Here is a 27185-nt window from a genome sequence, read left to right on the forward strand (position 1 = left end):
GCTCTGGGATTAATTCTGTTTGGACAATAAAGTCCATTCACATTCTCCAAAACATAAGTTAAAAAATTATTTGCAGCAGAAGCTAAATTGTATGTTGGTAAGTTAATAACAAATTGTCCGCCTCCGTGGTGTAATGGTTAGCGTGTTTAGCTACCGTGCTGGAGGTCCCGTGTTCAATTCCCAGTGGGGGTGAAACAAATATGTATTAGTGATTTTACACTCTAATATTTATTTAACATTACCCTGGACTGGTCCCTGAAGCACAGGAGTGATCACCTTGTGTTAATGCAAATAATGATCAATATAATACTGCGTCGCTACGGTACAGTGCCCTATGCACCATTGGGTACAGATAAGGGTTAAAATAAGAAGAAAAGTTAATAAATCACAATTAGATACTCCTTTTAATATTGGCATTTTGTCGCAGGTGGAAGTGTGGCTAAACAGATTGACAGATTGCATGATAGAAACTCTCCAAGAGCTCTTGAACAGGGCTGTGAGTGCGTACGAAGAGAAACCGAGGGATCTATGGCTATTCGACTGGGCGGCGCAGATAGCGCTGGTCGGCACACAGATCTGGTGGACCATGGAAACTAATCAGGCTTTTGGGAAATTAGAAGAAGGTGATAACTGAATGATCTTTTTCCAAGTTTATTCTGAAATTTCAAATTGTCTCATTTTTAATTGAAATCAAAATACATATGATTCAATAATTCAACTGACTTTTTTGTGGTTTATTTGTAGGGTTTTTTTTACCTCAATTTGTTTGTTTTTTTGTTATAACTTATCACTCTTTATCTGTTATGTCTAGTATACGTATGTCTGCAGTTCTTGCTTTAACCTTCTACTCTATACCATTTAAAAAATTGAAACAAAAATAAATATCCAGATTAATTTTTGTTATTTTTTTGTTGTATAAAGTTATTTTAAATGGTAAAGATTTTAGTGCATCATATTTCCTAATTACCTAAAATGGTACTTAGATGTGTCTATAACTGGTATAAAGAATGCAGTTGATGACCAGATGAAGAAAACTGGATCAGGACCCATGTGACATAAAATCTGAAGTAATTCATGCGGAATTATCATACACGATAAGTATAGTGAAAGCCATGGTGAAACAAACCAAAATTGATCACAAAATGCCAAAGTCAAGTGAAACTGAACAAAAAAGAATGCGACTCTCAAATAAAACCATTTGTTTTAATTAACCTGAATTTATTTTAAATATTTATTTTATTTAAAGGATATGAGACTGCATTGAAAGAGTACCAGAAGCGTCAAATTATTCAGCTGAACGCCCTCATTGCATGGCTGTTGGGAGACTTGTCATCCGGTGACCGACAGAAGATCATGACTGTTTGCACAATCGACGTTCACTCTCGAGATGTGGTCGCCAAAATGATCGCTGCAAAAGTAGAGTCGTCCAATGCTTTTATGTGGCAGAGTCAACTTAGGTAATGTCATAAAAAAATTCAGTACTAGAAGTAGTGTAGTTACATTGCCAGAATTTGCACACCCTGTGGGTAAGCTCCCTAATATGTGTAGTATATTTTCCCTCAAAAGACTTAACCCGTGTTCAACTTTTACAAATGTTTTAGAGTACATGTATTGACCCTGAATGTGAAGAATCTTTACTGTGATTAGCAGTAATATCCTTCACACTGAATGTTTTCACTTCCGTTATTTATATCCCCTCAAATATATTCCTCTCCCATATACAAGCATCTGAAAAAAATTAAATATCAATCCTACAATGTGCATTGATACATGTATGAATCAACCACATTGTAAAAACAGTAGCTGATGTAACAAAAATATAAACAGTAATCCAGTACTTTTACATGGTACCCAAATATGCTAATCACTTTACTATGAAAACAGACACCAGAAATATACTATCACCATCAGAATTGCCATTAAAATCTTAGAAATTATATAATTTGATTATAATAACAAATAACCTTAACAGGTTTGTTTTTCTCAGGCATCGGTGGGATTCTTATGAAGACGATTGCTTTGGAAATATATGCGATGCACAATTCCGCTATGCATATGAGTATCTGGGCAATACACCACGACTTGTAATTACGCCTCTTACGGATAGGTGCTATATTACATTGACTCAGGTAAAAGAACTTATCTGTATCCTACTGGCTATCTGGTTAGAAATGTGCCAATGGTCAATTAATTGAATCTACCACCATTCACAGCCAATCAGTGGGAAAAGCTATCGGCGCTGAAAGTTAGAACGTATTCTAATTCAATGGATTGTCTTGAAAAACTGATTCGAGGACATTCCATTATCTTGAAACGTCTTTTTTCATGAGTATACCAATAAAGCTTAGCTAGACTTAGTAGAATGTCTTAAAAATTTGGTATCATGAAGTTGCCAATAAATGATGTTTTGATAAGCCATTGGGTCGATAGAGCCAATATTAATTTTTACTGAAACTAACAAAGATTTTGTCTGCCTCCGTAGTGTAATGGTCTGCATGCTCGGCTACCGTTCTGGAGGTCCCAGGCTCGATTCCCAAGGGGGGGTCTAATAAATATGTGATTTTTTCACTCTAATATTTATTCCATATTACCCTAGACTGGTACCTGAAGCGGAGGGCTGATCACCTTTCCTTCATGTGTTAACGATCAAGATAACATTGTGTTTATATGATGCAGTGCCCTATGCACCATTGGGGTGCAGATAAGGGTTTGAAGTGAACAAATATTGCATACACATGCATTTTAATATCGCCGATACATATGCTAGAACCTTTGGAGTTTGGAATAGACGGTACTCGTATGTTGATTCAGTAGTTTTAAATATGTGATGTTTTTTATAGAGTCTGCATTTAGTGATGGGAGGAGCGCCCGCCGGGCCCGCGGGTACCGGAAAAACAGAGACAACAAAAGATCTGGGAAGGGCCCTCGGTGTTATGGTGTATGTCTTCAACTGCTCTGAACAAATGGATTACAAGTCTTGTGGGAACATTTATAAAGGTCGGTTGTAATACTTTCTTGTAAAATCACATTTTTTATCTGTGTATGGCGTGCAGTGAAAGGCTAGAGGTTTATCAAAAGGATTGTATTTTAGCACTGAGCTTGTGTGTTTTCTTAAAAATTAGTATTCCATACTCAACCAATACTTTCCTTAATGTATTTATGTAAGGCTTAGATCTCAAGCTTGTCTCAAGAGCTCAAATCAGAATGCATTCAGCCACGCTAAGGGCTGGTTGTGTGCTTACGGTCAAATTTAAAAAAAATGTGTATTGGATATTTTTTTTAAGAATGTATAAGGAAAAAATGTTATTATATATATTTTTTAACTTCTTACCTTTCAATTACTTTTTTCTTTTGTAAACCATATAATTATTTTGCAAAAATACTTATTTTTCAATGCAATAAATTATGTTTTAAGAAAAAAATATTTAGGTAACATGTTACCTGGATTTAAAGAAAATAAAATTGTGATTTAACAAATACTTGGCCTTAATGATCCCTTGAATTTTTAAAATTATTCTTTTTTTATAGGTCTGGCTCAGACTGGCGCATGGGGATGTTTTGATGAATTCAACAGAATCTCCGTAGAAGTGTTGTCGGTGGTTTCGGTTCAAGTGAAGAGCATTCAGGACGCAATCAAACACAAAAAGATAACATTCGAGTTTATGGGTGATGAAATTGTTTTAAAACCCACCGTGGGAATTTTCATCACTATGAATCCGGGGTATGCGGGACGAACCGAGCTGCCCGAGAACATCAAGTCTCTCTTCAGGTAAAGAAATTAGATAATTAGCAAATAGAAAATTAAGAAAATAAATATGAATCCCATAGCTGTGTGACTCTGCATATGATAGAACTCTATGGGAAGGAATTTATTAGGAATCTTGAATGGCGGTTAGGTAAAGATTATTTACTCAAATTTTTCAATTTCATGCTATTTCTGTGAGCCTAAGCGGCTCATTATTTGAAATAGGTATCAAATTGTAGTAGAGTGGGTTTGAACCAAGAAACTCTGAGTTAAGAGTCCACAAAATCATTTTGTTGTTTTGAACTTATTCAAAATAAATATATGCGTGATCTAGAAAAATCTTACATTCTAGAGTGACCCAATGATACTTCAAATTTTGCTCGAAAGTTTTAATAAAATCTAGATCTTGAGTGATTTTTTTCAGTAGATTTATACTATGTATTATGAAACAAAATAATTTTGGCCTCATAGACCTTTACAGTATTTTCCCAGGAAGGGGTTGATTTTGCAGAAGATTTTTTAGATTCATTATTTCTTAGGTACATATTTCTCAGTATCCTTGTTTTACAACAGCGGAACTCAATGCCATCCGCATGAATACAAATCTAAATACTTGTGTAATTCCACATTGTTTGTGAACATGACATATGTTCCACTTCCAAAGATTTGTTTAATTATTCTAGAAATAGGAGTTTGAGAAAATTAAGGAAGAAATCCCAAAATTTCATGATATATGTTTCATCCACAGGATATTAATGGCTTCTAATGTAATGTAATGGGGGATTATGCCCAGTTAATTTTGAAATAATTTTTTTTGTCTGAATAAGTTTCAATGGAAATATTGTGTGGAATAATATTTTGTCTATAAATTAAAGAATTAATATTTTGTTTTAGACCCTGTGCAATGGTTGTGCCAGATTTTGAGCTGATTTGTGAGATAATGCTGGTGGCAGAAGGGTTCCAGGAAGCGCGACTCCTGGCCCGCAAGTTCATTACTCTGTACACTCTCTGCCGTGAGCTTCTCTCCAAGCAGGACCATTACGACTGGGGCCTGAGGGCTATCAAGTCTGTTCTGGTCATCGCTGGTTCCCTCAAGGTGATAAATAACATGATTTTTGACGGATTAATTAGTGTATCGACGCATGTCATATAAATAGATTTTATCATTCAGCTATGTCGTATTTGATTGTATAAACAATTTTTTTCATTATGATTTTATAAATAAATATTGTAAAATGTGCCCTCGGCACTGGAGTATGAGGGCACATTATTGTAATTTGTAATTATGTATGTGATGAAATACATTAATAAACTTTATCAATATAAAAATAAAACATGTGTGTAAGACCACCGTTTTTCGGTTATTTTTTTTTGAGAGAACTACAAATGTACTGTTCATGAAATAATCTGTTGTTTTAGAAAGTATCTTACTTTTTCGGAATAAGTTCTTTCTTACAACCTTTCAGAATCAAAACTGTCATTCATGCCTCTTACTGGAATAAAAACCATCGATCTTCTCTTACTTTTAGAGAGGAGATAGACTCCGCCCTGAAGACCAAGTGCTAATGCGAGCCCTACGAGACTTCAACATTCCCAAGATAGTAACTGATGATGTCCCCGTATTTATGGGCCTCATCGGGGACTTGTTCCCCGCACTGGACGTACCTCGAAAGCGAGATTCGGACTTCGAGAAGATGGTGCAAGCCGCAGCTGTGGACATGAAGCTACAACCTGAATCTGGGTTCATTCTGAAGGTAGAAAAATTTATTATTTAATATTGAAGGATTCCAAAAAAAAAAATTATTGTCTAAAATGGTAATAATTTTTTTTTCAGATTGTGCAGTTGGTAGAGTTGTTTGCAGTGAGACATTCTGTATTTATTATTGGATTCGCTGGTACGGGGAAAACTTGTGTATGGAAATGCTTGCACCGGACATATCAAGTAATTGATTTCATTGAATGAAGTTGAATGATTAAAACAGAAATACGTTGCAGTTTTTTATACCACTATTTTTCTACCTTTATTTTCAATTTTCTACATTTGATGAAAATGTGATACCTTTATTTTCATTTTTATACCTTTATTTTCAATATTCTACATTTGATGAAAATGGTGATTTATGTATATAATTAGTGTTATCATAATATTAGATAATAATATTGCATTGAAACTAGTAAATTTACAGTGAAACAAAATCTTGCTGTTGTTAAGTTTATTGAGAGTTTAATTAAATTATTTTTATATTATTGCTGTCTCAACTTCGGACGAAGCATCTACCAATTTTTTTATCCAAAGGAAGATAGATTTATGATCATTCTAGACCTAGCATTTGGCTGACTTAAGTGATAAATTTACACACTTATGTACACAAGCCTTGGAATGCTTAGATATCCATCTTCTTTTAAAGAAAATAATGAGAGATGGCTTGTCTCAAGTTGAAACATCTATAATATGTTTATATTGATATATCATCCATAAGTGAGTGAATAATTTAGTGTCTGATTTCAACGGATTATTTTTGTTTGCATAACGTAAATATTATTTTTATTTTAGATGGCTAAATCAAAACCATACTATAATGATCTAGACCCTAAAGCTGTAACAAATGATGAACTATTTGGGATAATAAACCCAGCGACGAGAGAATGGAAGGACGGCCTATTTTCCGTCATAATGAGAGACATGGCCAATATGGGAGGGGACGGGGCCAAGTGGATAATTCTGGATGGCGACATCGATCCTATGTGGATTGAGAGTCTTAATACTCTTATGGATGATAACAAGGTATGATAAATTATTTGGTGCTTGTAAAAATACATCAAGTTATATAAGGTGTCTCAAAATTGGCTTTCATTGTTCTAAAATAAATAAAAAGTATATTTTAATGAAATTGTAAAGTTGTTTTTATTTAACCTTTTAAACGCGTTAACTTTGTTCCTAAGAGACGCTCGTGCGCGGCTGTATTTCGCCGTTTTTTAAATGATTACTTTTATCATGTATTTAGTTATGAAACGATTTATTTTCCTAAACAAAAACGTTCAATGGGATTCATTGTGCCTTTTTGGTACTCTATAATACACGTGTGTCACATTATTCTTGAAATATATCGTAATATAAACAAATTAGATCGTAACATAAATAAATCAAAGCACGCATCGTGTGTCACTCTTACCCACTGGCGATGCGTAGCGTCGAGAGTGAGACAGATATAGGGCATGATTATGGCGCGGACTAATTACCGACCGCAAGAAAAATCAGGGATCTGTTGTTTTATTTATCCTTGTGATGTTACAAATTATTAGTCAGATATTTCAACAGATGTCATAAGGCCGAGGATTGACGTATTATTTTATCCAAAGTTCCACACCATGAAAAAATCCCTCCAAGTTGAACTAAGGTTCGAAACTTGGAGCAAAGTGAAAACACAAACGCTTATGTCAGCCGCGTATGGGGCATGTCCTGTTAAAACACATACGGTTATGCGAGCCGCGTGGATCCGGTTAAGGAGGTCACTTGTGGAAAACAATATTTGGTAAATGCCCGCCTTGACTATGTTGGCAAACATTCATTCTTGTCTCACAACAAAAATGATTTGAAATTTAAAATGAAAGCCCATTTTAAGACACTCGTTATTATAAAAAATAATTGCCTGTTCTAGGCTCGAGATGGGATCGAAAAATCGTTACCCCGGAAAGGATTCATTAATTTTTCTGTTAGGATACCTGACTTTTTAGCTCAGTGAATAGACCACTTGACTGGACATTCAAAGGATGAATAAAAGCTCTTTATTCATACGTCTATTTGGATTATTAATAAGTATTTTAACATCAAAATGAAAACGAAGGTTCTGTGGATAATGTGGGTGGACATTTAATGGTCATTAAAAAATACTGTATTTTATAGTGGTCGCAAATAATATTGCATTTTATAATGTTTATTAAAAAATACTGTATTTCATCTTAATCGATAGTGAAGCGGTTTGATGAAGAATAGTGGTAGGCATCTATGGTACATCCTATTGTGCATAAATCAACTAGTAGAGTAGGGTTAGTCACCAGTGACCTCTTTAAAAAAGGTTTAATCAGATAACAAATTAAAACAGTAAAATACCTCTGTCCAGAAAACCGTAATTATTTTTTATAGATTTGTGTTCGTTTTAGGTATTAACCTTGGCTAGTAATGAAAGAATATCCCTGACTAAAACAATGAGGCTTCTGTTTGAGATTAGCAATTTGCGAACCGCTACACCTGCTACCGTGTCTCGCGCTGGCATTCTCTACATAAATCCACAGGATCTGGGCTGGAATCCGTAAGCTTAATGCATTCTTGTACAGTGAAATCCCTTCTTTATTATTTGTATCTACTATACCATTCCATTTTCTTTTCCATGTAGCCACTATGTCCTTCACCCTACCTTCACTTATGTCTTTCATGCAAATCTAATATATCCAATTCCTAGATTCAAGAATTTGGACCGCAGGACTGATCTTGCCTTCATGTAATTGACATTCAAATTGATACTATAGTGATTCAATGCTGTTTTTCATGCACCTTTGAGTGCAAATAGAGTGTAGAAGCCTGGTGAAGATTTTTATATTGTTTTTAAAGAATAACCCGCAAATACTATTTTAGAGGCTTGTCTGCAGATAGGGGAACAAGGATATGAAAAGTTGGTGTGGAAAATACACCACAAACACCTAAACAACTTGAAAAAAATATCTTGAATTAATTTTGCAACTAGCGGAAAATAAATGTGCAACGCCAGTTTCATAGTCGAACATTTACTGAGCATGATTTGACTTGTATTTGGATTTACACTGAAAAGTAGACCTCGTTTGAAGAAAAAACAATCAATATATATTTTTTAAATGTTTGCATGTTTAACATTTTAGTTATGTGGCTTCATGGGTCGACTCGAGGGAAGATCCCGCAGAGAAATCTATCCTTTCAATACTTTTTGACAAGTACATTCCCCAGTTACTTGAGGCGTGCAAGAAGTACAAGAGAATCACTCCTCTGACTGATATTCAACAAATACAACTTGTGACATACCTCCTAGAGTGTTTTTTGACAAAGCAAAACTTGCCGGGTGATTCACCGAAAGAATGGTAAACTTTTTGTTGTTGTTGCATATTAAATCAATCATGTATTGAAAAGGAGTGCCTCAATTCAGCTGACTTTATAGTTACATACATATCGTAGTCATACAGGAAAAAGTGACCAAGTGCATTTTTTTACAAAAACATGATCATTGACTATTTGATATCTTATATTGCCCTGATAAAAATTCCAAAGGATTTTAAACATTGATGTTTATTTTCTTGCCAAGCAAAAGTGACTTTAATGGCCCTCCTGAACATTTGTTGTGTCACTTTCTCCTGTACGATTACGGTATATCATTGAGAAAATAGAAGAAATCAAGATCTAAATGTTAGGAAGAATTAAAAAAAAAAATACATATTTGTGTTTTTATTATTTACAAAAATATTTTAATATTTCTGTGAGCCTAAGCAGCTCATTATTAGAAACAGGTATCGAATTGTGGTAGAGTGGGTTCGAACCGAGAAACTCTGGCTCTAAAGACCGCGACACTAACCACGGGACCACAACCCGACACAAATTAATTATGTATATACTACAGCATTTGGATGCTGGATGGATTACTTCTTTTTTTTTCTCACAATCAAAAATGTTTAAACAAGTAACTGTAAAGTCAGCAAATTCAACATTCGCCTTTTTGAAATATGGGTGGAGATTCAGAAAATGTATTTCATAATAAAATTTTAATGATTTAATTGATATAAATAAGTATATTTTTGTATTCTGGATCATTTTTAGGTATGAAATATACTTTGTATTTTCCTGTATTTGGGGCTTTGGCTCATCCCTATTCCAAGACCAACTCGTGGATTGGCGAGCTGAATTCAGTAAATGGTTTACGAATGAATTCAAGTCGATAAAGTTTCCATCATCGGAAAACGTGTTTGACTACTTTATTGATCCCAAAACGAGGAAATTCGCACCGTGGTCTGATAGACTGGAGAAGTTTGAGTTCGATCCTGATATTCCTTTGCAGGTATTTTTTTTTAATAGCTATTTTATTATAAGTATACCACGGGAATAGTGTCAAGCAAGTATATATTTACAGTATCATATGACAGGCGCTGTGGCGTAGTTGGGTAAACGCTCGATTCCGAAACTGGTGTCGCGGGTGCGATTCCTGCCAATTGCAAAATAACTTCATGAAATAATTATTTTCAATTGGTCTGGGTGTTTGTGATGTGTTTTTTACATTTACCTTCCCTATCCTTACTATCCTACCTGCAGACAAGCTTCTAAAACTAGAGGCTTTGTGGGCTATTCCTTAAAAAAAATAATGACCATGTGAAATGTAAAAGAATGGAGAAATCAAAGTCCATTCCAATCCATCCATGTAAGTAATATTATTTTCTAATTAGGTTTTTAAATGGTTATAAAGATGGTTGTTTAAAAAAATCATAATATAGTTGATAATGTGGATTAAGCGTTATAACATTAAACGAGGACAGATTTCAAGATAATCATGCGATTTAAGGGGTGATATTTTTGTAAAATTAGTAGATATTTCTTTATGTTTTTTCTTCATCTTTTCAGCAATGTCTTGTGAGTACAGCTGAAACCACGAGGCTCCGATTCTTCATGGATCTGCTGCTGTCGAAGAAACATCCTATTATGTTAGTCGGAGGTGTAGGATGCGGAAAAAGTGTTATCGTTGCGGACAAATTGGCCAGTTTGCCAGATAACTACTCCGTCACAAATGTTCCCTTTAATTTTTATACAACCTCAGGTTTGTCTATTTGATTATTCATGTATCGCTCACTCCTTTCAAGAACGTCATAAATCAAAAAACTTAATTTTTCAGAACGTTTTTAAAGTTAAAAATTTAATACAATGTATAAAAAATAAATATCAAGCCACTTATTGAACTTTTTCTGTGCAACAGATCTTTTTAGGTAAAACCTGGAGGTTTTTTCTACATTTGAAAAATATTTAGTATATTTAAAAAAATAATTAAATAATACCTTTTCTTCAAAATGCAAAAACGACACTTTCTGCCCTGTAGCAGGTAAATATTGAGTTAAAAATATGACGCTTTTGCTGGGATATAGTACATTTTCTGGGATATTTGTAGTACACAACTGAAAATTGACGATTTTTTATTTATGACGTTCTTGAAAGGAGTGAGCGATATGTATTATAATATCATATTTCTGAGGTTTGCTATGTAAACCGGATTGGTAATGAAAATATTTTCTTTTTTTATCACCAGAAATGTTGCAGAAAGTTCTAGAGAAACCTTTGGAAAAGAAGTCAGGCCGAAATTTTGGCCCGCCTGGGAATAAAACAATGATCTACTTTGTAGATGATATGAATATGCCTGAAGTAGACAAATATGGTTCTGTGCAACCTCACACTCTCATCAGACAGTTTATGGACTATAGACATTGGTATAAAATTACCTTATCTTCATTTCATATACATATATGTGTGTACTTTTACCTGGATATCTTTTTCAAAAATATTTTTCAGGTATGACAGAACAAAACTAACGCTGAAAGATATTCACAACTGTCAGTTCATTTCCTGTATGAACCCAACGGCTGGATCATTCACCATTGATCTCCGGCTACAAAGACATTTTAGCGTATTTGCTGTGAGGTAAACGTACTATATGTAATCTAAACTAACCTAATGTAATCTAAAACTAAACTTTCTATAACTCCTGTCAGGGTTGTGGAGGCATCTGTGTACCATCCAACCTAGCGGTGGACCTCGGATATAGTTGACTATGTGAACCAACTAACTACTAATCCCTTTCACTGCCTACACTGGGTCACTTCTAGAAACTCGGTGATGGTTTTCTAAATTTGTATTTATTTGGATTTTTAGTGATAGGGATATCAGGATACAATTTTATTTGACATTTTGTTTTGATTTTCGCTATTTAGTTCATAAAAAAATTACATTGCAAGAGAGGTCTGTCAGGAAGCCTAGAACTTCTGTATCAAATCCGGGAATGTGGTGGAAGCTTTCAATGTAAAAAATATCCAGAAATTCTTATTTTGAATAAAAACATTTTATTGAATATTTATGTGATTTCCAAATGAAGAATACAATGCATTAAAAATGTGTATAATATTAAAACACAATTTTATAAATAAAAAGAGAAATAAAAGTGTCTTCGTCCTGTTTATACACTCTTGTTATATGACTCACAATAGCATGAGGTATTCTTTCCATATAATTCTAGTTTTCCATCGAGCGAGGCCTGTCAGCATATATATCATCAGATTCTGTCAGCCCACCTCATGTCAGAGCATGGAAGATTCGCTCCATCTGTTAATAATATTGCCACGCCAATAATCCAAGCGTCCTTGGCATTACACTCTAGAATTTCAACTATATTTCTTCCGACTGCTGTTAAATTTCATTACATGTTTAACATGAGGGACCTCGCTAATGTTTATCAGGTACGTCCTGTTATAAAATGTAGACCACTTGATATTAATTTAATATGTATGTGAAATAAGTGTACTTTAGTTTTTGAGTAAAGAAATTACCCAGATATTTTAAGAATCATTTTATTTCCAGGGGATTCTTTTTTCTAACGGTGAAGCCATCAAGTGTTCTAGTGAATTAGTGCGTCTATGGATGCATGAGACGACCAGAGTGTATTGTGATAAATTGGTAGATGAGAAAGATATCGATACTTTTCAAAAACTGCTTCTAGAAACTGTGAAAAAAGGATTTGAGGTAAGTTTGGAAACAATGAACTATGGTTTTTGTACTAGTTCACGTTTTAATGTTTCGACTTTATACTTTCAGGAACTTGATGAAGGAATAATATATGAGAAACCTTTGATTTATTGTCACTTTGCTGATGGCATCGGAGATCCTAAATACATGGCCATCAGAGATTGGGAACATCTCGGTAAATTGCTAGATGAAGGACTGTCTTCTTACAATGATATGGTGGCTACTATGAATCTCGTTCTGTTTGAGGATGCCATGAATCATATTTGCAGGTAAGGTTGTATGTATAAAAAATCCCACTAATTGGAAACCAAGATTGGATTACTGGAATTAGTGTGAAACAAGTACTCAGTGACTTGCTGCACTTACAGTGATGTAGACAAGAGACAAGGAGTTTAATATGTTTTAAAATATATGCAAAAATTCAATAGTGTTACTAGATTTATATTATCCACTGACACTTCGTGATGGAATTGCATTTTTAATTTATTATTAGATTAAAACCAATATTTTTAGCTTTTCCACTTTTTTATTTGACCAGCGACCGGGTTTCGTCGTTACCGACATCATCAGACTGGTGAGAGGCTTTACAAATTTGTATGTTATATATAAAAGAAGGCAGGAGTTGATAACCATGATTTGATATAATTTTATGAGAAATTAATTTAATTTTAGTGAATTTAAGTATTGTATGATATTTTAAATATTTTTTTTATAAAGGTTTTTTGTATTGAAAGCACGATTTTATATAAAGTTAAAATAGATTTGTATTTTTTGTAAATGAATTTAAATTATGTAACGAGGTATCAGGAAATGCTGGTTGACGGCTCCTTCCACTAAGCTGTGGTTGTCCGGGGGGAGTCCGAAGTTCTCTGAAATGTAAATTTCCCGGCAGTCATTTCTTATCGACAAGACATTAAGGCATCTATTGTTTCTTTTCTAATGGGTAAAGTAAGGGAGAATGAATGTGTGTTACTTGATCATTTAATATGTCTTTATTATGACAATTTTTTAATCTATTTATTTCCAAAATTTCGAGCCTATCTAATTTTTTACCTTTACTACATTTGTGTAAGATTTTTACATTAAAATTTTTATCGAAATCATGATTTGACTCTATCAAGTGGTTTGCAAAAGTGGAGTTTTCTTTTTTATTTCTCCAACTTTGGACATGTTCGTTTATTCTTATTTTAAACGATCGTCCTGTTTGCCCCACGTATTCAGCACTGCATGATCCACAACTTAATAAATATGAGCCTGAATTTGTTTCTTTTTCCCTTTTATCTTTATTATTAATTAGTATCTTCCCCAGATTTGAATTATTATAAAAGGCTATGGAACATTCATCTTTGTTCGCTAGTTTTCCGATTCTGTTGCTACTATCCCCTATAAAAGATAATTTAGCCCATTTTTTAACTACTTTTGAAGTCTCTGTAATGAGAGCTTTATTTAATTGAGATGTTGCAAGTCTCTTTTGTTTTTTCCTAATTAATTGATCAATTAAACCACATTCATAACCGTTATTGGAGGCTATCGTCTTTATGATATTAAGTTCAGATTTGTAATTATCATTATTTAATGGGACATACAACAGCCTATGAATTAAACTATGAAATACAGCGAGTTTATGGGAAATATGATGCTTAGATTTGTTATGAATGATGTTATCGCTGTATGTGGGTTTTCTGTAAATCGCAAATTCTAATTTATTGTTTTCGATGCTAATTTTTAAATCAAGGAAATTTATTACTTTACCGCCCAGTTCCATAGTGAATTGAATTGATTTATTAATTTTATTTATTTCTGTTAGGAAAATGTCTAATTGTCTTTGGCTTCCTGACCATACAATTAGTATATCATCGACGTAGCGGCGATAAAATTTAACGTTTTTGAAAGATTTTAATTTTGTAATGGATTTTTCCATATGATCCATGAATATTTCAGCAAGGATCGGTGAAATGGGGCTTCCCATAGCTAAACCTGATTTTTGTACATAATATTTATTATCGAATTGAAAGTAGTTTTGATCTATACAGGTTTTAATTAAGTTACTAATATCTTTTTTCATTATTGGATTTGTTCCTTTTACATCCATAATATCATTAATTACTACTTTAAGTTCATCTGTTGGAACATTAGTGAATAAACTAACAACATCAAAAGACACGAGGGTAAGATTTTCTGAAATTGCTACGTTTTTAAGGTTATCTATTAATTCTAATGAATTTTGGATTCCATAACTAGGTTTAAATTTCAAAATATTTTTGATGACGTGGTTTCCAAATTTGGCTAATTTATAAGCAGGTGCTGAAGTATATGACACTACAGGTCTTACCGGCATATCTTTTTTGTGAACTTTCGGTTGTCCATAAAGGCGTGGACATTGAGGGTTCATGGCCGTGAGTCTACGGGCATGAAAATCGTCTTTTATGAGCGTTATACAAGTTTTTAAGATAAATTTAACATCAGAGTTAAATTTTGGGGTTGGATCTTTACTACAAGGTATAGAATTGCTGGAATTTATAATTAATTGTACTTTTTGTAAGTAATCTTGTTTATTTATTATTACTGATTACTGTTGAATTGCCTTTATCAGCTTTGGAAATAATAAGGTTATGTTCAGAAATTTTGGATTTTAACGACTTTATTGTATAAGAATCTAACGTATTAAAATTAGTTTTTTCTTTTTCGTGGTATTTTTTAATAATTTTTGAACATTCATATTTTACCGCCATGTTTTTCGATATTGCTATGTCCGCATCAATAGCTAAGTTTTCAAAGTCTTTTGTTTTTAACATTACATTTCAGAGAACAGAGAAGTTTTTAACATTACATTTCAGAGAACTTCAGACTCCCCCCGGACAACCACAGCTTAGTGGAAGGAGCCGTCAACCAGCATTTCCTGATACCTCGTTACATAATTTAAATTCATTTACAAAAAATACAAATCTATTTTAACTTTATATAAAATCGTGCTTTCAATACAAAAAACCTTTATAAAAAAAAATATTTAAAATATCATACAATACTTAAATTCACTAAAATTAAATTAATTTCTCATAAAATTATATCAAATCATGGTTATCAACTCCTGCCTTCTTTTATATATAACATACAAATTTGTAAAGCCTCTCACCAGTCTGATGATGTCGGTAACGACGAAACCCGGTCGCTGGTCAAATAAAAAAGTGGAAAAGCTAAAAATATTGGTTTTAATCTAATAATAAATTATTCAATAGTGTTACATTAGGGCGAAGACTGACCAGAGCATTTCGTCGTAACGTAACATGTTACGATGCGAGCATTCAGGCAGTCAGTACAGCGAGCCGAGCGCTCCATCCATAGTTTCGGATGCTCGCTGATGCTCGCCGCGAGTGATGTTATGACGTTATGTTACAACGAAATGCTCCGGTCAGTCTCCACCTTTAAGTATCTCAAATTAATGTTTGTTTTTTTATTCACAGGATAAATCGAATATTAGAATCGCCAAGAGGTAATGCATTGCTCATTGGTGTTGGAGGATCAGGAAAGCAATCTCTGTCGAGGCTCTCGTCTTTCCTATCTGGATTGGAAGTATTTCAAGTACAACTGCGCAAGGGGTACTCGATCCCTGATCTAAAGGATGATCTTGGTGAGATATAATAAAATAGTGCCTGTTTCAGCAGTCTCATGTTATCAATTATTAAGGAAGCCATATTTCAACACTGTCGATTGCTGTGTATAGTAAAAGCTTCAGTATACACTCAAACATGTTAATCAGAAAAAAACTAGAAACTCCTAGCTTTATTTATTTTATTTTATTTTATTTGTTCGGGAATTGTACAGCTTTACATATAAAAAAATTATTTAATAAACAATAGTTACATTAACAATAATAAACATTACATTACATTGACAAAAATAGTTACGTTTAAAAAAAAGCCAATTAAACAATTCCACATTTATGTAGTTATGATATGTTCGTGGTTTTCAATACACCTCCAAACCGCATTATTGCAATTTATTATACAATACCTGCATGTATTATCATTTCTGCATTCGACTCGTCTTGGGCCATATTAATGCCACCAACATTTACATACAGATTTTCAAACATATCACCAAACATATTTGAGTGTATGTAGACTCCATAAGAGAAGCTATTATGGTATCATACTTTAAGCTTTCATCATTTTGCATAGTTTATTTAAATAATAATTTTTAATAAATCCTATGAAACAATGGTAACATATTCCAAAATATCTCATATTTTATTAAGACTTGTTTGATTTTTTTCTTCATATTTGTGTCACACAGCTGCAATTTATTTGAAAACTGGCCTCAAAAACATTGGATCTGTGTTTCTAATGTCGGATGCCCAAGTTGCCGATGAAAAGTTCCTCGTACTCATCAATGACCTGCTGGCTTCTGGTGAAATACCCGACTTGTTTTCCGATGAAGATGTTGATAACATTATTAATGGAGTGCGAACTGAAGTAAGTTAGCGCAGAATATATTATTATATATTACAAGTCTTTCTGAATAGCATCAACCTGCAATTTTAAGATTTGATATAAAAACTATTTTTGCAGACAAAAGCTGCTGGTGTTCAAGATACACGAGAAAATTGTTGGAAATTTTTTATTGATAGAGTTCGAAGGCAACTAAAAGTAAGTTTATATAATATGTTAGTGTTTTCAAATAAAATAATCTGCTTTTTCTTCTTCAAAAATATGCCAAATACTTGCCCTTATTTTTTGATCCAATGTCAAGTCATTTATTATTACAAAAATAAAATTGTATGAAAATTGACTTTCACAGTTATCATGGACATATTTTTTACCCCCACTACAGGGGGCATCTTCAGGGAACAGTTGTACTAAAATCTAAAATAATACCTGGTTAGGATTGATGTTTGTCATTTCATCATTTGAAATTATGACTCGCTGCTGAATGTGACATTTATATGGCAACCTTATATTTATGGACATAACAAGGACTGTTAGTTTTAAGCTCCAATTTGATTATGTTTCTTTACTATCCATTTTATATTTTGAAAATACTTTTAGGTGGTTTTGTGCTTCTCTCCTGTGGGCGCTACTCTCCGAGTGAGATCAAGGAAATTCCCCGCAATAGTAAACTGTACCTCCATCAACTGGTTCCATGAATGGCCGCAAGAAGCTTTGAGATCTGTATCTAAGAGGTTTTTGTCTGAATTAGAGGTTCTTCCTGTAAGTTACGATATAAAAAATATTATATTATTCTTTTAAATAATATTTATTTAAAAAAAAGGTTTTGCAAAATAGGCATTGGATGTAAATTCTATTGGAAACTTCACCATTTTACTAACCATTTACGAAGGTATCATAATTTCTGTGTTAGATTGTTCTAGTCTGCACCTATCATAACACAAATGAAAGAAATAATAAAGTAATGCGTGTCTGAATAATTTTTACAGACCTCAGTTCATACTTTTATATACTCGAGGTTTGAGGTTGTGAATTGTAAAACGGGAAGTTCTTGTTAGAGTGGATATACTGACCACCCTGTATAATTTTTTCATGTATTAACAATAAAAAAATTATCTTTGCAATCAAAACAATGCCACTTTAATACAAAAAATTGACAAAAGTTCAAATGTTAGCGAGCAGAGTCATCAAGGAAGAGGAATTTGTCCTTAGATATTGTATAATTTAGCCATCAAACTAAAAAAAAAATACACACTGTCCACGGTTCAATTGTGCATTTTTTTATATTTTACGTCAGCCAAAGGGTATCTGTGATGGCTTCTTCTGGTAATATTGGAGTATAAAATGGTGTGTTTAAATTTCAGCCAAAGTTGAATGAGTCAGTTGCTCTATTTATGTCCCACGTACATACCTCTGTTAACAATATATCTGCGCTATATTACCAAAATGAGCGTCGTTATAATTACACTACTCCTAAATCTTTCCTCGAACAAATCTCCCTCTACTCTAAGTTACTAAGAGATAAAACGGCAGAATTAAAGTTGATGATAACCAGATTGGAGAATGGATTACTCAAACTGGATTCTTGCGCTAAGGATGTAGAGAAACTTAAGGTGGGTGTTTTGTAAAATACATGTGTATAAAAAAAATTTTTATGCACAGTGGCAAGTATTTAATTGTTTTTTTTTCAGGCAACCCTTGCTGAACAAGAAATAATTTTGAAAGAAAAGAATAAAGCCGCCGAAGAGTTAATATCTGTAGTTGGTGCTGAAAGTGAACGTGTTTCCAAAGAAAAAGCTTTTGGTGAGTGATGAGAAGTAATCTGCCTATGACAATTAAAATTTTAGATTTTTTTATTTAGCCCTTCTTCTTCTTCTTTCTGTGCCACTTCTAACGAAGATCGGCGATCATCATAGCTTTCTTCAATTTTGATGCTGCAGCTGGGAACAGAGATTAGGTGGTTCTGCCAAACCATTGTCGTAGGTTTTTCAGCCATGATGTCCTTCGGCGTCCTTGAGTTCTTGGCCCCTCAATCTTTCCTTGTATAATTAGGTGGAGAAGACGATATTTTTCATTTCTCATGACGTGTCCGAAGTACATCAGCTTTTTCTGCATATGTAACAAAAGTTTTTTTATCATTTTAATTAATTTTTTAGACATTTCTACTTTTACAATCCTAAAATTAATAACGCAGATCTTTCCAATGAAGAGACTAACGTCCAAGTGACTCTGAAATCTAGCTACGTCTTATGCAACACCGTTTATCATGGCCCTACTCAGGCTTCAACTTTTTAAGTTTCATAGCCTATGCCTACTCGTGAGTGGATTTACTCTTTATGTTTAAAGTTACTATAATTTCATGTTATTCATGAGTGAAAATTCTAGGCAAAAACACTCGCTGGTTATTATAATATTGAATCTTTTTACTTTTTATACTCATAGCGATCATTTCTCATTACAAGTAATTCGCGCAGCGAGCAAAAAAAGTGTTAAAGTTTTCCCTTAACGAACATTTTGCAAAAAGAGTTACAAAGAAAGGGCAAGACCCTTTTTCACGACATTCACTTTTGAGCCGAGACTTCCGGGCTAGTCAAAACAATTTTTTTTTCGCTTAATGAGTATGATTCTGGAAAGAATTATGCTCATTATGAGAGGTTCCACTCTACAGTAATCACAATCGTAATGTTTTTATTTTTACATAACGCATTTTGTTTTCAGTTGCGGAGGAAGAAAAAAAAGTGAAGGTGATTGAAGAAGATGTCTCCATAAAGGCCAAAATCTGCGCAGACGATCTGGCCAGGGCCGAACCGGCACTGCTGGCGGCCCGCGAGGCCCTCAACACGCTCAACAAGAATAACCTCACGGAACTCAAGTCCTTCGGCACTCCGCCAGATGCCGTGGTCAACGTGACCGCCGCGGTCAGCGTGCTACTCGCCAGGAAGGGGAAGATACCCAAGGACAGGTCTTGGAAAGCCTGCAAGGTGACAGTCGCTCTTAATGATTACTTATCTAAAGTTGCCATCTACCACACCGTCATGTACAAACTGTTTTATTTAAAATTATGTTAAATGTGGACAGCTGTATATTTATTTACAAATATTCAAATATTATTATTATTATTACAAATATTCCATTCTTTATATCACCCGCATGGCAACAGAAAATGGAGTATAGTGGTTAGCACATTTGCCTCTTGTGGGCGAGGTTTCGTATTTGATTTGCGGAAGTTAAAAATAAATCTTTTATTTTTATTTTAAGAAGTGATTTTTTCCATCCAATATTAATTTAATATTTTCCTTGACTGATTGCCTTGCCTTCGAGAGATTAATAATCAATCTCTCTATTGATTCGATGCAGTAGCTGTACGCAACGTTGGGTATGAAGACTAAAAGAAAATGAATAAAGTTATATAGCTGGTTGAGAATTGGTTTGTACTGTACTCACTCATGCCGAAATTGCAAAATAGTCCTTCAAACAATATTTCATAACATTACTTTTCCAATGATGCATGTTTTTTTTCTGATATAAATAAAAGTGCATTTAAAATATTGTATATAAAAATTGTACCATGGAATTACTCGTAAAAATATATGTTTGTACATATTTCTCAAAATACATCCTATTTTGGATTGTTAGACCGCAATGTTAGCATAACCCGTTTTTGTTTTGTCAATTTTTCATTTCTTGGTGTCATTTTTCATGAACCATATCAGGCCTTGGCAATTGAATTTAATGTCTTTGCAGGTCATGATGACGAAAGTGGACCAGTTTCTATATGATCTTGTGAATTATGACAAAGAAAATATCCACCCGGATGTAGTCAAAGTAAGTATTTTAATGCGTCACCTATATAATGTCTGTCTTCATTTTCTTTAAAGACTATTTTTTATCTAAACATATGCATTCTTTTTTATTTATCTTGTCGCGAAATCGAGCGCCATTCATTAAGAATTTGTATTTCATGTTTCATGATTTGCAGGCGATACAACCGTACATTAAGGAACCAGAGTTCCAGCCGGAGACTATCCTGAGCAAGTCCAGTGCGGCTGCGGGACTATGCGCGTGGGTCATCAACATCATGAAGTTCTACGAGGTGTACGTGGTGGTGGAACCCAAGAGGAGAGCCCTGATAACGGCTAACAACGAGTTGGCAGCGGCGAGGAATACTCTGGCTCAGCTCAAGGATAAGATCGTGGTAAGTACCTACCCGCGTTATAAACCAGACAAACAATTTTTTTGTATCGGAATTGGGTCTTTTCACAATCTAAATGAATTGATTATTTCTCTATCTCTCTAGTGTAATGGTTAGCGCATTTGGCTACTGTATTGGAGGACCTGGGTTTGACGACCAGGGGGGTCAAAAGTCTCCAAAAGGATGGTAGCCAAATGCACTTATCACTGCACTGTGGAGGGGTATGAAAATATAATTTTATAAATTATTTGTGAAATCTATATTTAAAATGTGTTTTGATTAATTTCTCAGTATAAAACATTTTTTACCATATTATATATATTTTGATTTATTTAAAAAAAATCATGTGGACAGACCATATGTTTGGATTCAGAATGCAAAATTTTATCTCGACAAATGAATTTTTGATAATATTTCATTTTCTTTCAAAAATACATTGTTTTCCAAAGTTTTCTTACAATATAAATTTTGTCAAATTGGTAACAAAAAAAAATGTTCAATGGTCTCTTTCTACCATATTGACTGTTTTTCTCCATTCTATTTGCAGCAAGCTATAGGTTCAATTTTTGGAAAATAAAGTTTGATTCTGCATGCTATGGGCAGATATTGTTTTGTTTATCCATTGACGGAAGACGTTTACAATTAATTTTTAATAATTTTTTTTACAGGAACTAGAACATAGGCTCGCAACGTTGTTGGCAAACTTTCAAGAAGCTGTCAACGAAAAACTTAAATGTCAAGCGGAAGCTGACGCTACCAACATTACAATAGACCTAGCCAATAGGCTTGTCAATGGATTAGCTTCAGAAAAGATCAGGTAAAAAATCACAGTTTACTGATGACGTTTTTTTGTGCTTAATATCCTGTGTTTTATTTGTATTTTGTTGTAACATTTTGGACATTGTTAGCGCATACTTTCTAGATTTTTTACAATATGTAAACATTACATGCATTTTATAGGTGGACTTTGAGTGTTGCCAACCTCAAAGAATGTGGTATAATGTTGCCAGGAGATGTGCTCCTTATAACTGCCTTCATTTCCTATGTTGGCTGCTTCACACATAGCTATAGAATGGAGCTACTCAATAATATATGGATGCCATTCTTCTACAGAGTTGACGTAAGTACTTGGACCAAATCAGCACTTGCTTACTTTTAAATGACAAAAGGTCACCTAATTCAAAATGAACATTCTTCTTTATATCTTACTAGGCAAGGTCAAATCTCTTTGACCGTGTTAATATTGAAGCATGCGGAGACATCTCTTAGGATGAATTTGACATCTTAAGAATGTGATTTTCTCTCCGTATATATTTGATATATTACTCTACAACTAGTATCCAAAGAGGGTGACTGATGGCCTTGTCTTCATATAATTCATTCTCTATGTGGTATCAGGTGCAGAGAAGAGATAAATAGAAATCAATTACATGTTCAGTGTTTATTTTCAATTTTTTTCAATTAATTTTCTAATTTAGCCAAAGATTCCCATAACTGACAACCTGGACCCCCTCATGGTGATGACTGATGATGCCCAGGTGGCCGCGTGGAACAACGAGGGTTTACCAGCCGACAGGATGAGCACAGATAATGCTACCATCCTCACCCACTCGGCGCGATGGCCACTCATGATTGATCCACAACTGTATGTTTCATTTTAGTTTTTTTTTGGAATCAAAGATTATTTCTAACAATGTTGTTTGAAATACATCTCAGTAATATAGTGACAATTTTTATCAGAGGTGTCCTCAGCACATGCGCAGTTGTGACTGCACAGGTGTTATGCTTAGGAGGCCACATGCTCACGCTAGAGGCTTAGTCATATTTCAGAATTAGCAAAATCTAGCTGCGGATTAGTTCTCTGGAAGTTAAAATCCACCATTATTGATTAGATTCTATTCCTTCAAAGATTCTAAATTAACACACTTTGGATGGGAAAGGTGTTTCTCCCCGTTCGGTTGATTGATGCTTAACGACGGGAAGTGTGTTTTTACCTTCTGTGCCGTCCTCATTTCAAAGTCAGAAAATAAGGAATTATTTAATGTTTTTACATAAATATTATGTACTCTTAAGGTCTAATCTATATGTACACAATTATCGAATCCCATCGCCAGTGGTCCGCAGGAGTAAAAAACACCCGTCCAAAATGTGTTAATACCATTTTTTAAATCATTCTTACGCTTTTTGAAATTCATCATAGGCAAGGAATCAAATGGATCAAAAACCACTACGGCAGCCAGTTAGTTGTAGTTCGTCTCACCTCTTCCTCTTATCTGGACTCTATAGAGAAGGCTATCTCAAACGGTGATGTGCTGCTTATTGAGAACATCTCCGAGACTGTGGAGGCCGTGCTGGACCCGCTCCTGGGAAGGTTGCTCATCAAGAAGGGAAAAGTCATCAAGGTTTGAATGAACATCCACAATGACCTTTTTGTCACTCTGCCCGATAATTTTACGAATATTAAACTAAGCAAGTATTTTGAGAAATAATTTATCTTGCAGATTGGAGATAAAGAGATTGACTACAATTCGAACTTTCGATTAATTCTACAAACCAAATTAGCCAACCCTCACTACCAACCTGAGATGCAAGCGCAGTGTACGCTCATCAACTTTACTGTGACGCGGGATGGGTAATTGTTACTTTTTTTCTTTTTTAAATTTACTTGACCTTTAGGTAGGTATTAAATAAGGCAGCGTCAGAAATGTTGCAATTTTTCTGCATAATTATCATGGATCAAGAGACCAGTGGAAACATCTTGGATATTTTGGACAATTGTTCTTAAAGTTCTTAGAAGTGGCTGCAAGTTGGGACGATTACTGAGATACGAAAATCTGAAGATTAGGGACTATTAATACCGATCTTTTCGAGTCAGAAATTAAGAAGGGAAAGAAGGCAAAAAAATGCTCTCATAACTTGTATAGACTATCTTTCTTTACAAGTTTTGAGAGCATTCCCTTGGTTTATTAAAAAAATATACCAGTCATCAATATTAAGAAACTTATCCACAAAGAGCTAAATTTTAACAAATGTGTCTACAAGAGACTTTGGCTAGTAAAATAAGTAGAAAAGTCATACATGTAAACATGGAAATTTTGTATGGTTGGTGGCACTGTGAGGTCAGAATATGACAACATCTATTGATTTTATTAATGGTCGTATTTTCATGTTTGAAGGTAAATATTGTATCTATTGACAAATTCGTAGCCAATGCTCTTAATTGAGGATTTATTATATAGCACAATTAAATGCAATCGCTGAATTTTAGGCTCGAGGAACAGCTCTTGGGAGAGGTAGTGAAATCCGAGAGGCCGGATTTGGAATCCTTGAGGGCGGAGTTAACCAAGCAGCAAAATGACTTCAAAATCACTCTGAAGTCTCTGGAAGACGACCTTCTGTGTCGACTATCCTCCGCTGGCCCCGATATCCTCAACGACTCGGCGCTCGTCACAAACTTGGAGACCACCAAGAAGACTGCAGCCAAGATAGCTGCTAAGGTCAAGGAAGCTAAGGCCACCTCTTTAAAGATAGATGAGGCCAGGGAACATTATAGGTTAGCTACAAGGCGGTCAATATTTTTACATTGCTTTTATTGCTTTATTTTTCTTCACATTTTATGAGTCAGATTTTATCTAAAATTTAGGGTATTTGTATGTCTGAATACAAAATTAAGATTTTATTAGTGAGAGAACTCACAAATGCTTTCTAAACTATACATTCTTGTAAGTGGAAATATGCAAATTTTGCTGTAATTTTTCCATAACGTAAGGAAAAATACTATTTAAATTATAGCAAAACCCGCAGTGTCGTTCCACATGCCAGTAAGTTTTGTGAAACTTGCTTTACTTCTTTTCAATTCAATTCAATTCAATTCAATTCAATTTATTCAATAATTAATATATACATTACAAACAAACATTTAAGGCGTATACATTAAAATAACAAATTAAAAATTACACAAGAAGACTCTTGTTAAATGTGTAGAAGAATCTCGCTTCGGAAAACTCCTTCGGACACATGGAACAGATCAATATCCAATGTGATATTGTTCAACATAGCGGTAGCTCTTCCTACAGGCATAACCATCGGCAGGTTGGTCCTGTGTATAGGAATCTGAAACAATCTATGCCGACGCTGTCTTAGGTAACTATCGGGAACATACAGACCAATGCTCTGGATAATTTCAGGATTATCGATCATACCGCGCAACAATCGATAAAAAGGCGTAATCAAATACGCATTCCTTCTAGTCTCTAAACTATTGTAGCCAAGCATACCCTGGAGAAACTGGGTCGGGTAGAGCCAAGGATAATAGCCGTACTCTCTCATGTAGAGATACCTCAAAAACTTCTTTTGGATTTTCTCTACCATAAGAGAGTACTTAAGCTCGTGTGGCCCCCAGATCATCGAGCCACTCTCGAGTCTGCTTCGCACCAAGGAGTTATAAAGAGTTCTCAGCACGCGGGTATTTTCGAAAACCCTGGCAGTGCGCAGAACAAATCCTAGCATTTTCAATGCATTACTACTGACTGCCTCTATATGATCGTGACCTCACCAGTAGGAACCTCATCCCTATAATAATAATTCTCTCACCAGTAGGAACCTCATCCCTATAATATCGATATTAATAACATTATTTACAACATTTTGAATGTGTCCAAATACTTCTGGATTATCTGGATTATCTCTAATTACATTAGTTATTTTCATATTCTTTTTTTTTTCATCTCACCAATAGATGTCTCTAGTGAAGTTTTGGTGATTCAAGAAGAATGTTTCAAAATTGGTTCATTTATATAGAACTTCCAAGAATTTGAGTAGTGTGGTTGTCAATAATGGGTAGAATTGGTGAATGTTACACTTGTGTAAAGTGATAACTTAAACCAGCCTATGACGGTCGTCAACCCTGTAAATGCCCAGGCTTCCATATTCTTCTTCATCTTTGATGAGATTTCAAAAAATAATAATAACATTATTCCTCAATTAAATATAGTCAGTAAAGTACAGCTGTTTCCAAAGCTATGTAGATTGAAATATCAATATAATAAAACTTCACAAATTTTATTGGTCTTTCTCAGGCCGGCTGCGGAAAGAGCTTCTCTTCTGTACTTCATCTTGAGGGACCTGAGTAAGATTAATCCCATCTACCAGTTCTCGCTGAAGGCGTACAGCGTTGTATTCAAGGACGCCCTGACCAAGGCTGCCCCTGCTGAACACCTGTCGCAGCGAGTGCAGAACCTGCTGCACAGCATCACATTCTCCGTCTTCACCTACACCAGCAGGGGACTGTTTGAATGCGACAAACTGATCTTCCTCTGCCAGATGGCACTTCAGGTAAAACCCTATTTTATTCTTTATTTTTAATTTTTTACTTCATTTTTATTGTTGTTATAAAATCTTAAAATTTCTTCTTCTTCTTCAAACCCTTATCCGCACTCAATAGTGCATAGGGCAGTGCATTACATAAACGCAGTGTTATATTGATCGTTAACACACGAAGGAAAGGTGATCAGTCCTCCACTTCAGATACCAGTCTAGGGTAATATTGAATAAATATTAGAGTGAAAAAATCACTTATATTTATTTCATCGACCTCCCCCCCCCCCGCCCCAGGAATCGAATCTGGGACCTCCAGTACGGTAGCCGAGCGTGCTGATCATTAACACTATGGAGGCAGACACAAATCTCCGTAAAGGCAGTTAGTTTTTTCAGAGACATAATTATTTCATATTATTGTTATCATTTCCTCTATTAATAATTTCTTTGCTATAGATACAAATTTTATGTTTCAAACAATTGTTACAGATACAAATGTCTAATGAGGAAATATCAGCGGAGGAAGTGGACTTCCTGCTCCGCTACGGCGTGAAGGCGCTCCCCCCTCCCCCCGCCCTGCTGTGGCTCACGGACCTGGCCTGGGGAGGGGTCAGTGCCCTCTCCAAGATGGAGGAGTTCCTCAACCTGGACAAGGACATTGAGAGTGCCAGTAAAAGGTTACTTACCTTA

General features: G+C 34.5%; 1 protein-coding gene across 1 annotated transcript in view; it reads left to right on the forward strand.

Moving 5' to 3' along the window:
* Positions 1 to 27185, forward strand: part of LOC148310183 (dynein beta chain, ciliary-like) — a 73843-nt gene that overhangs the window by 36903 nt on the left and 9755 nt on the right. The window contains exons 35-69 of the mRNA XM_088258888.1: positions 428 to 623; positions 1247 to 1457; positions 1988 to 2129; positions 2841 to 2997; positions 3529 to 3769; positions 4640 to 4841; positions 5275 to 5499; positions 5580 to 5687; positions 6300 to 6530; positions 7907 to 8055; positions 8639 to 8854; positions 9585 to 9822; positions 10380 to 10572; positions 11056 to 11233; positions 11316 to 11444; positions 12037 to 12256; positions 12378 to 12539; positions 12612 to 12811; positions 16004 to 16170; positions 16836 to 17014; positions 17111 to 17188; positions 17588 to 17749; positions 18352 to 18600; positions 18679 to 18790; positions 19706 to 19968; positions 20732 to 20812; positions 20967 to 21182; positions 21848 to 21996; positions 22140 to 22299; positions 22658 to 22824; positions 23380 to 23581; positions 23681 to 23811; positions 24448 to 24732; positions 26258 to 26513; positions 26985 to 27172. Of these exons, the coding sequence (XP_088115014.1) occupies positions 428 to 623; positions 1247 to 1457; positions 1988 to 2129; positions 2841 to 2997; positions 3529 to 3769; positions 4640 to 4841; positions 5275 to 5499; positions 5580 to 5687; positions 6300 to 6530; positions 7907 to 8055; positions 8639 to 8854; positions 9585 to 9822; positions 10380 to 10572; positions 11056 to 11233; positions 11316 to 11444; positions 12037 to 12256; positions 12378 to 12539; positions 12612 to 12811; positions 16004 to 16170; positions 16836 to 17014; positions 17111 to 17188; positions 17588 to 17749; positions 18352 to 18600; positions 18679 to 18790; positions 19706 to 19968; positions 20732 to 20812; positions 20967 to 21182; positions 21848 to 21996; positions 22140 to 22299; positions 22658 to 22824; positions 23380 to 23581; positions 23681 to 23811; positions 24448 to 24732; positions 26258 to 26513; positions 26985 to 27172 (6443 nt within the window). The remainder of the gene's footprint in view (positions 1 to 427; positions 624 to 1246; positions 1458 to 1987; positions 2130 to 2840; positions 2998 to 3528; positions 3770 to 4639; positions 4842 to 5274; positions 5500 to 5579; positions 5688 to 6299; positions 6531 to 7906; positions 8056 to 8638; positions 8855 to 9584; positions 9823 to 10379; positions 10573 to 11055; positions 11234 to 11315; positions 11445 to 12036; positions 12257 to 12377; positions 12540 to 12611; positions 12812 to 16003; positions 16171 to 16835; positions 17015 to 17110; positions 17189 to 17587; positions 17750 to 18351; positions 18601 to 18678; positions 18791 to 19705; positions 19969 to 20731; positions 20813 to 20966; positions 21183 to 21847; positions 21997 to 22139; positions 22300 to 22657; positions 22825 to 23379; positions 23582 to 23680; positions 23812 to 24447; positions 24733 to 26257; positions 26514 to 26984; positions 27173 to 27185) is intronic.

Source organism: Brachycentrus maculatus, unplaced genomic scaffold (genome assembly GCF_059751285.1).
Source record: "Brachycentrus maculatus isolate JH-2025_06_01 unplaced genomic scaffold, ASM5975128v1 h1tg000104l, whole genome shotgun sequence".
Classification (NCBI taxonomy): domain Eukaryota; kingdom Metazoa; phylum Arthropoda; class Insecta; order Trichoptera; family Brachycentridae; genus Brachycentrus; species Brachycentrus maculatus.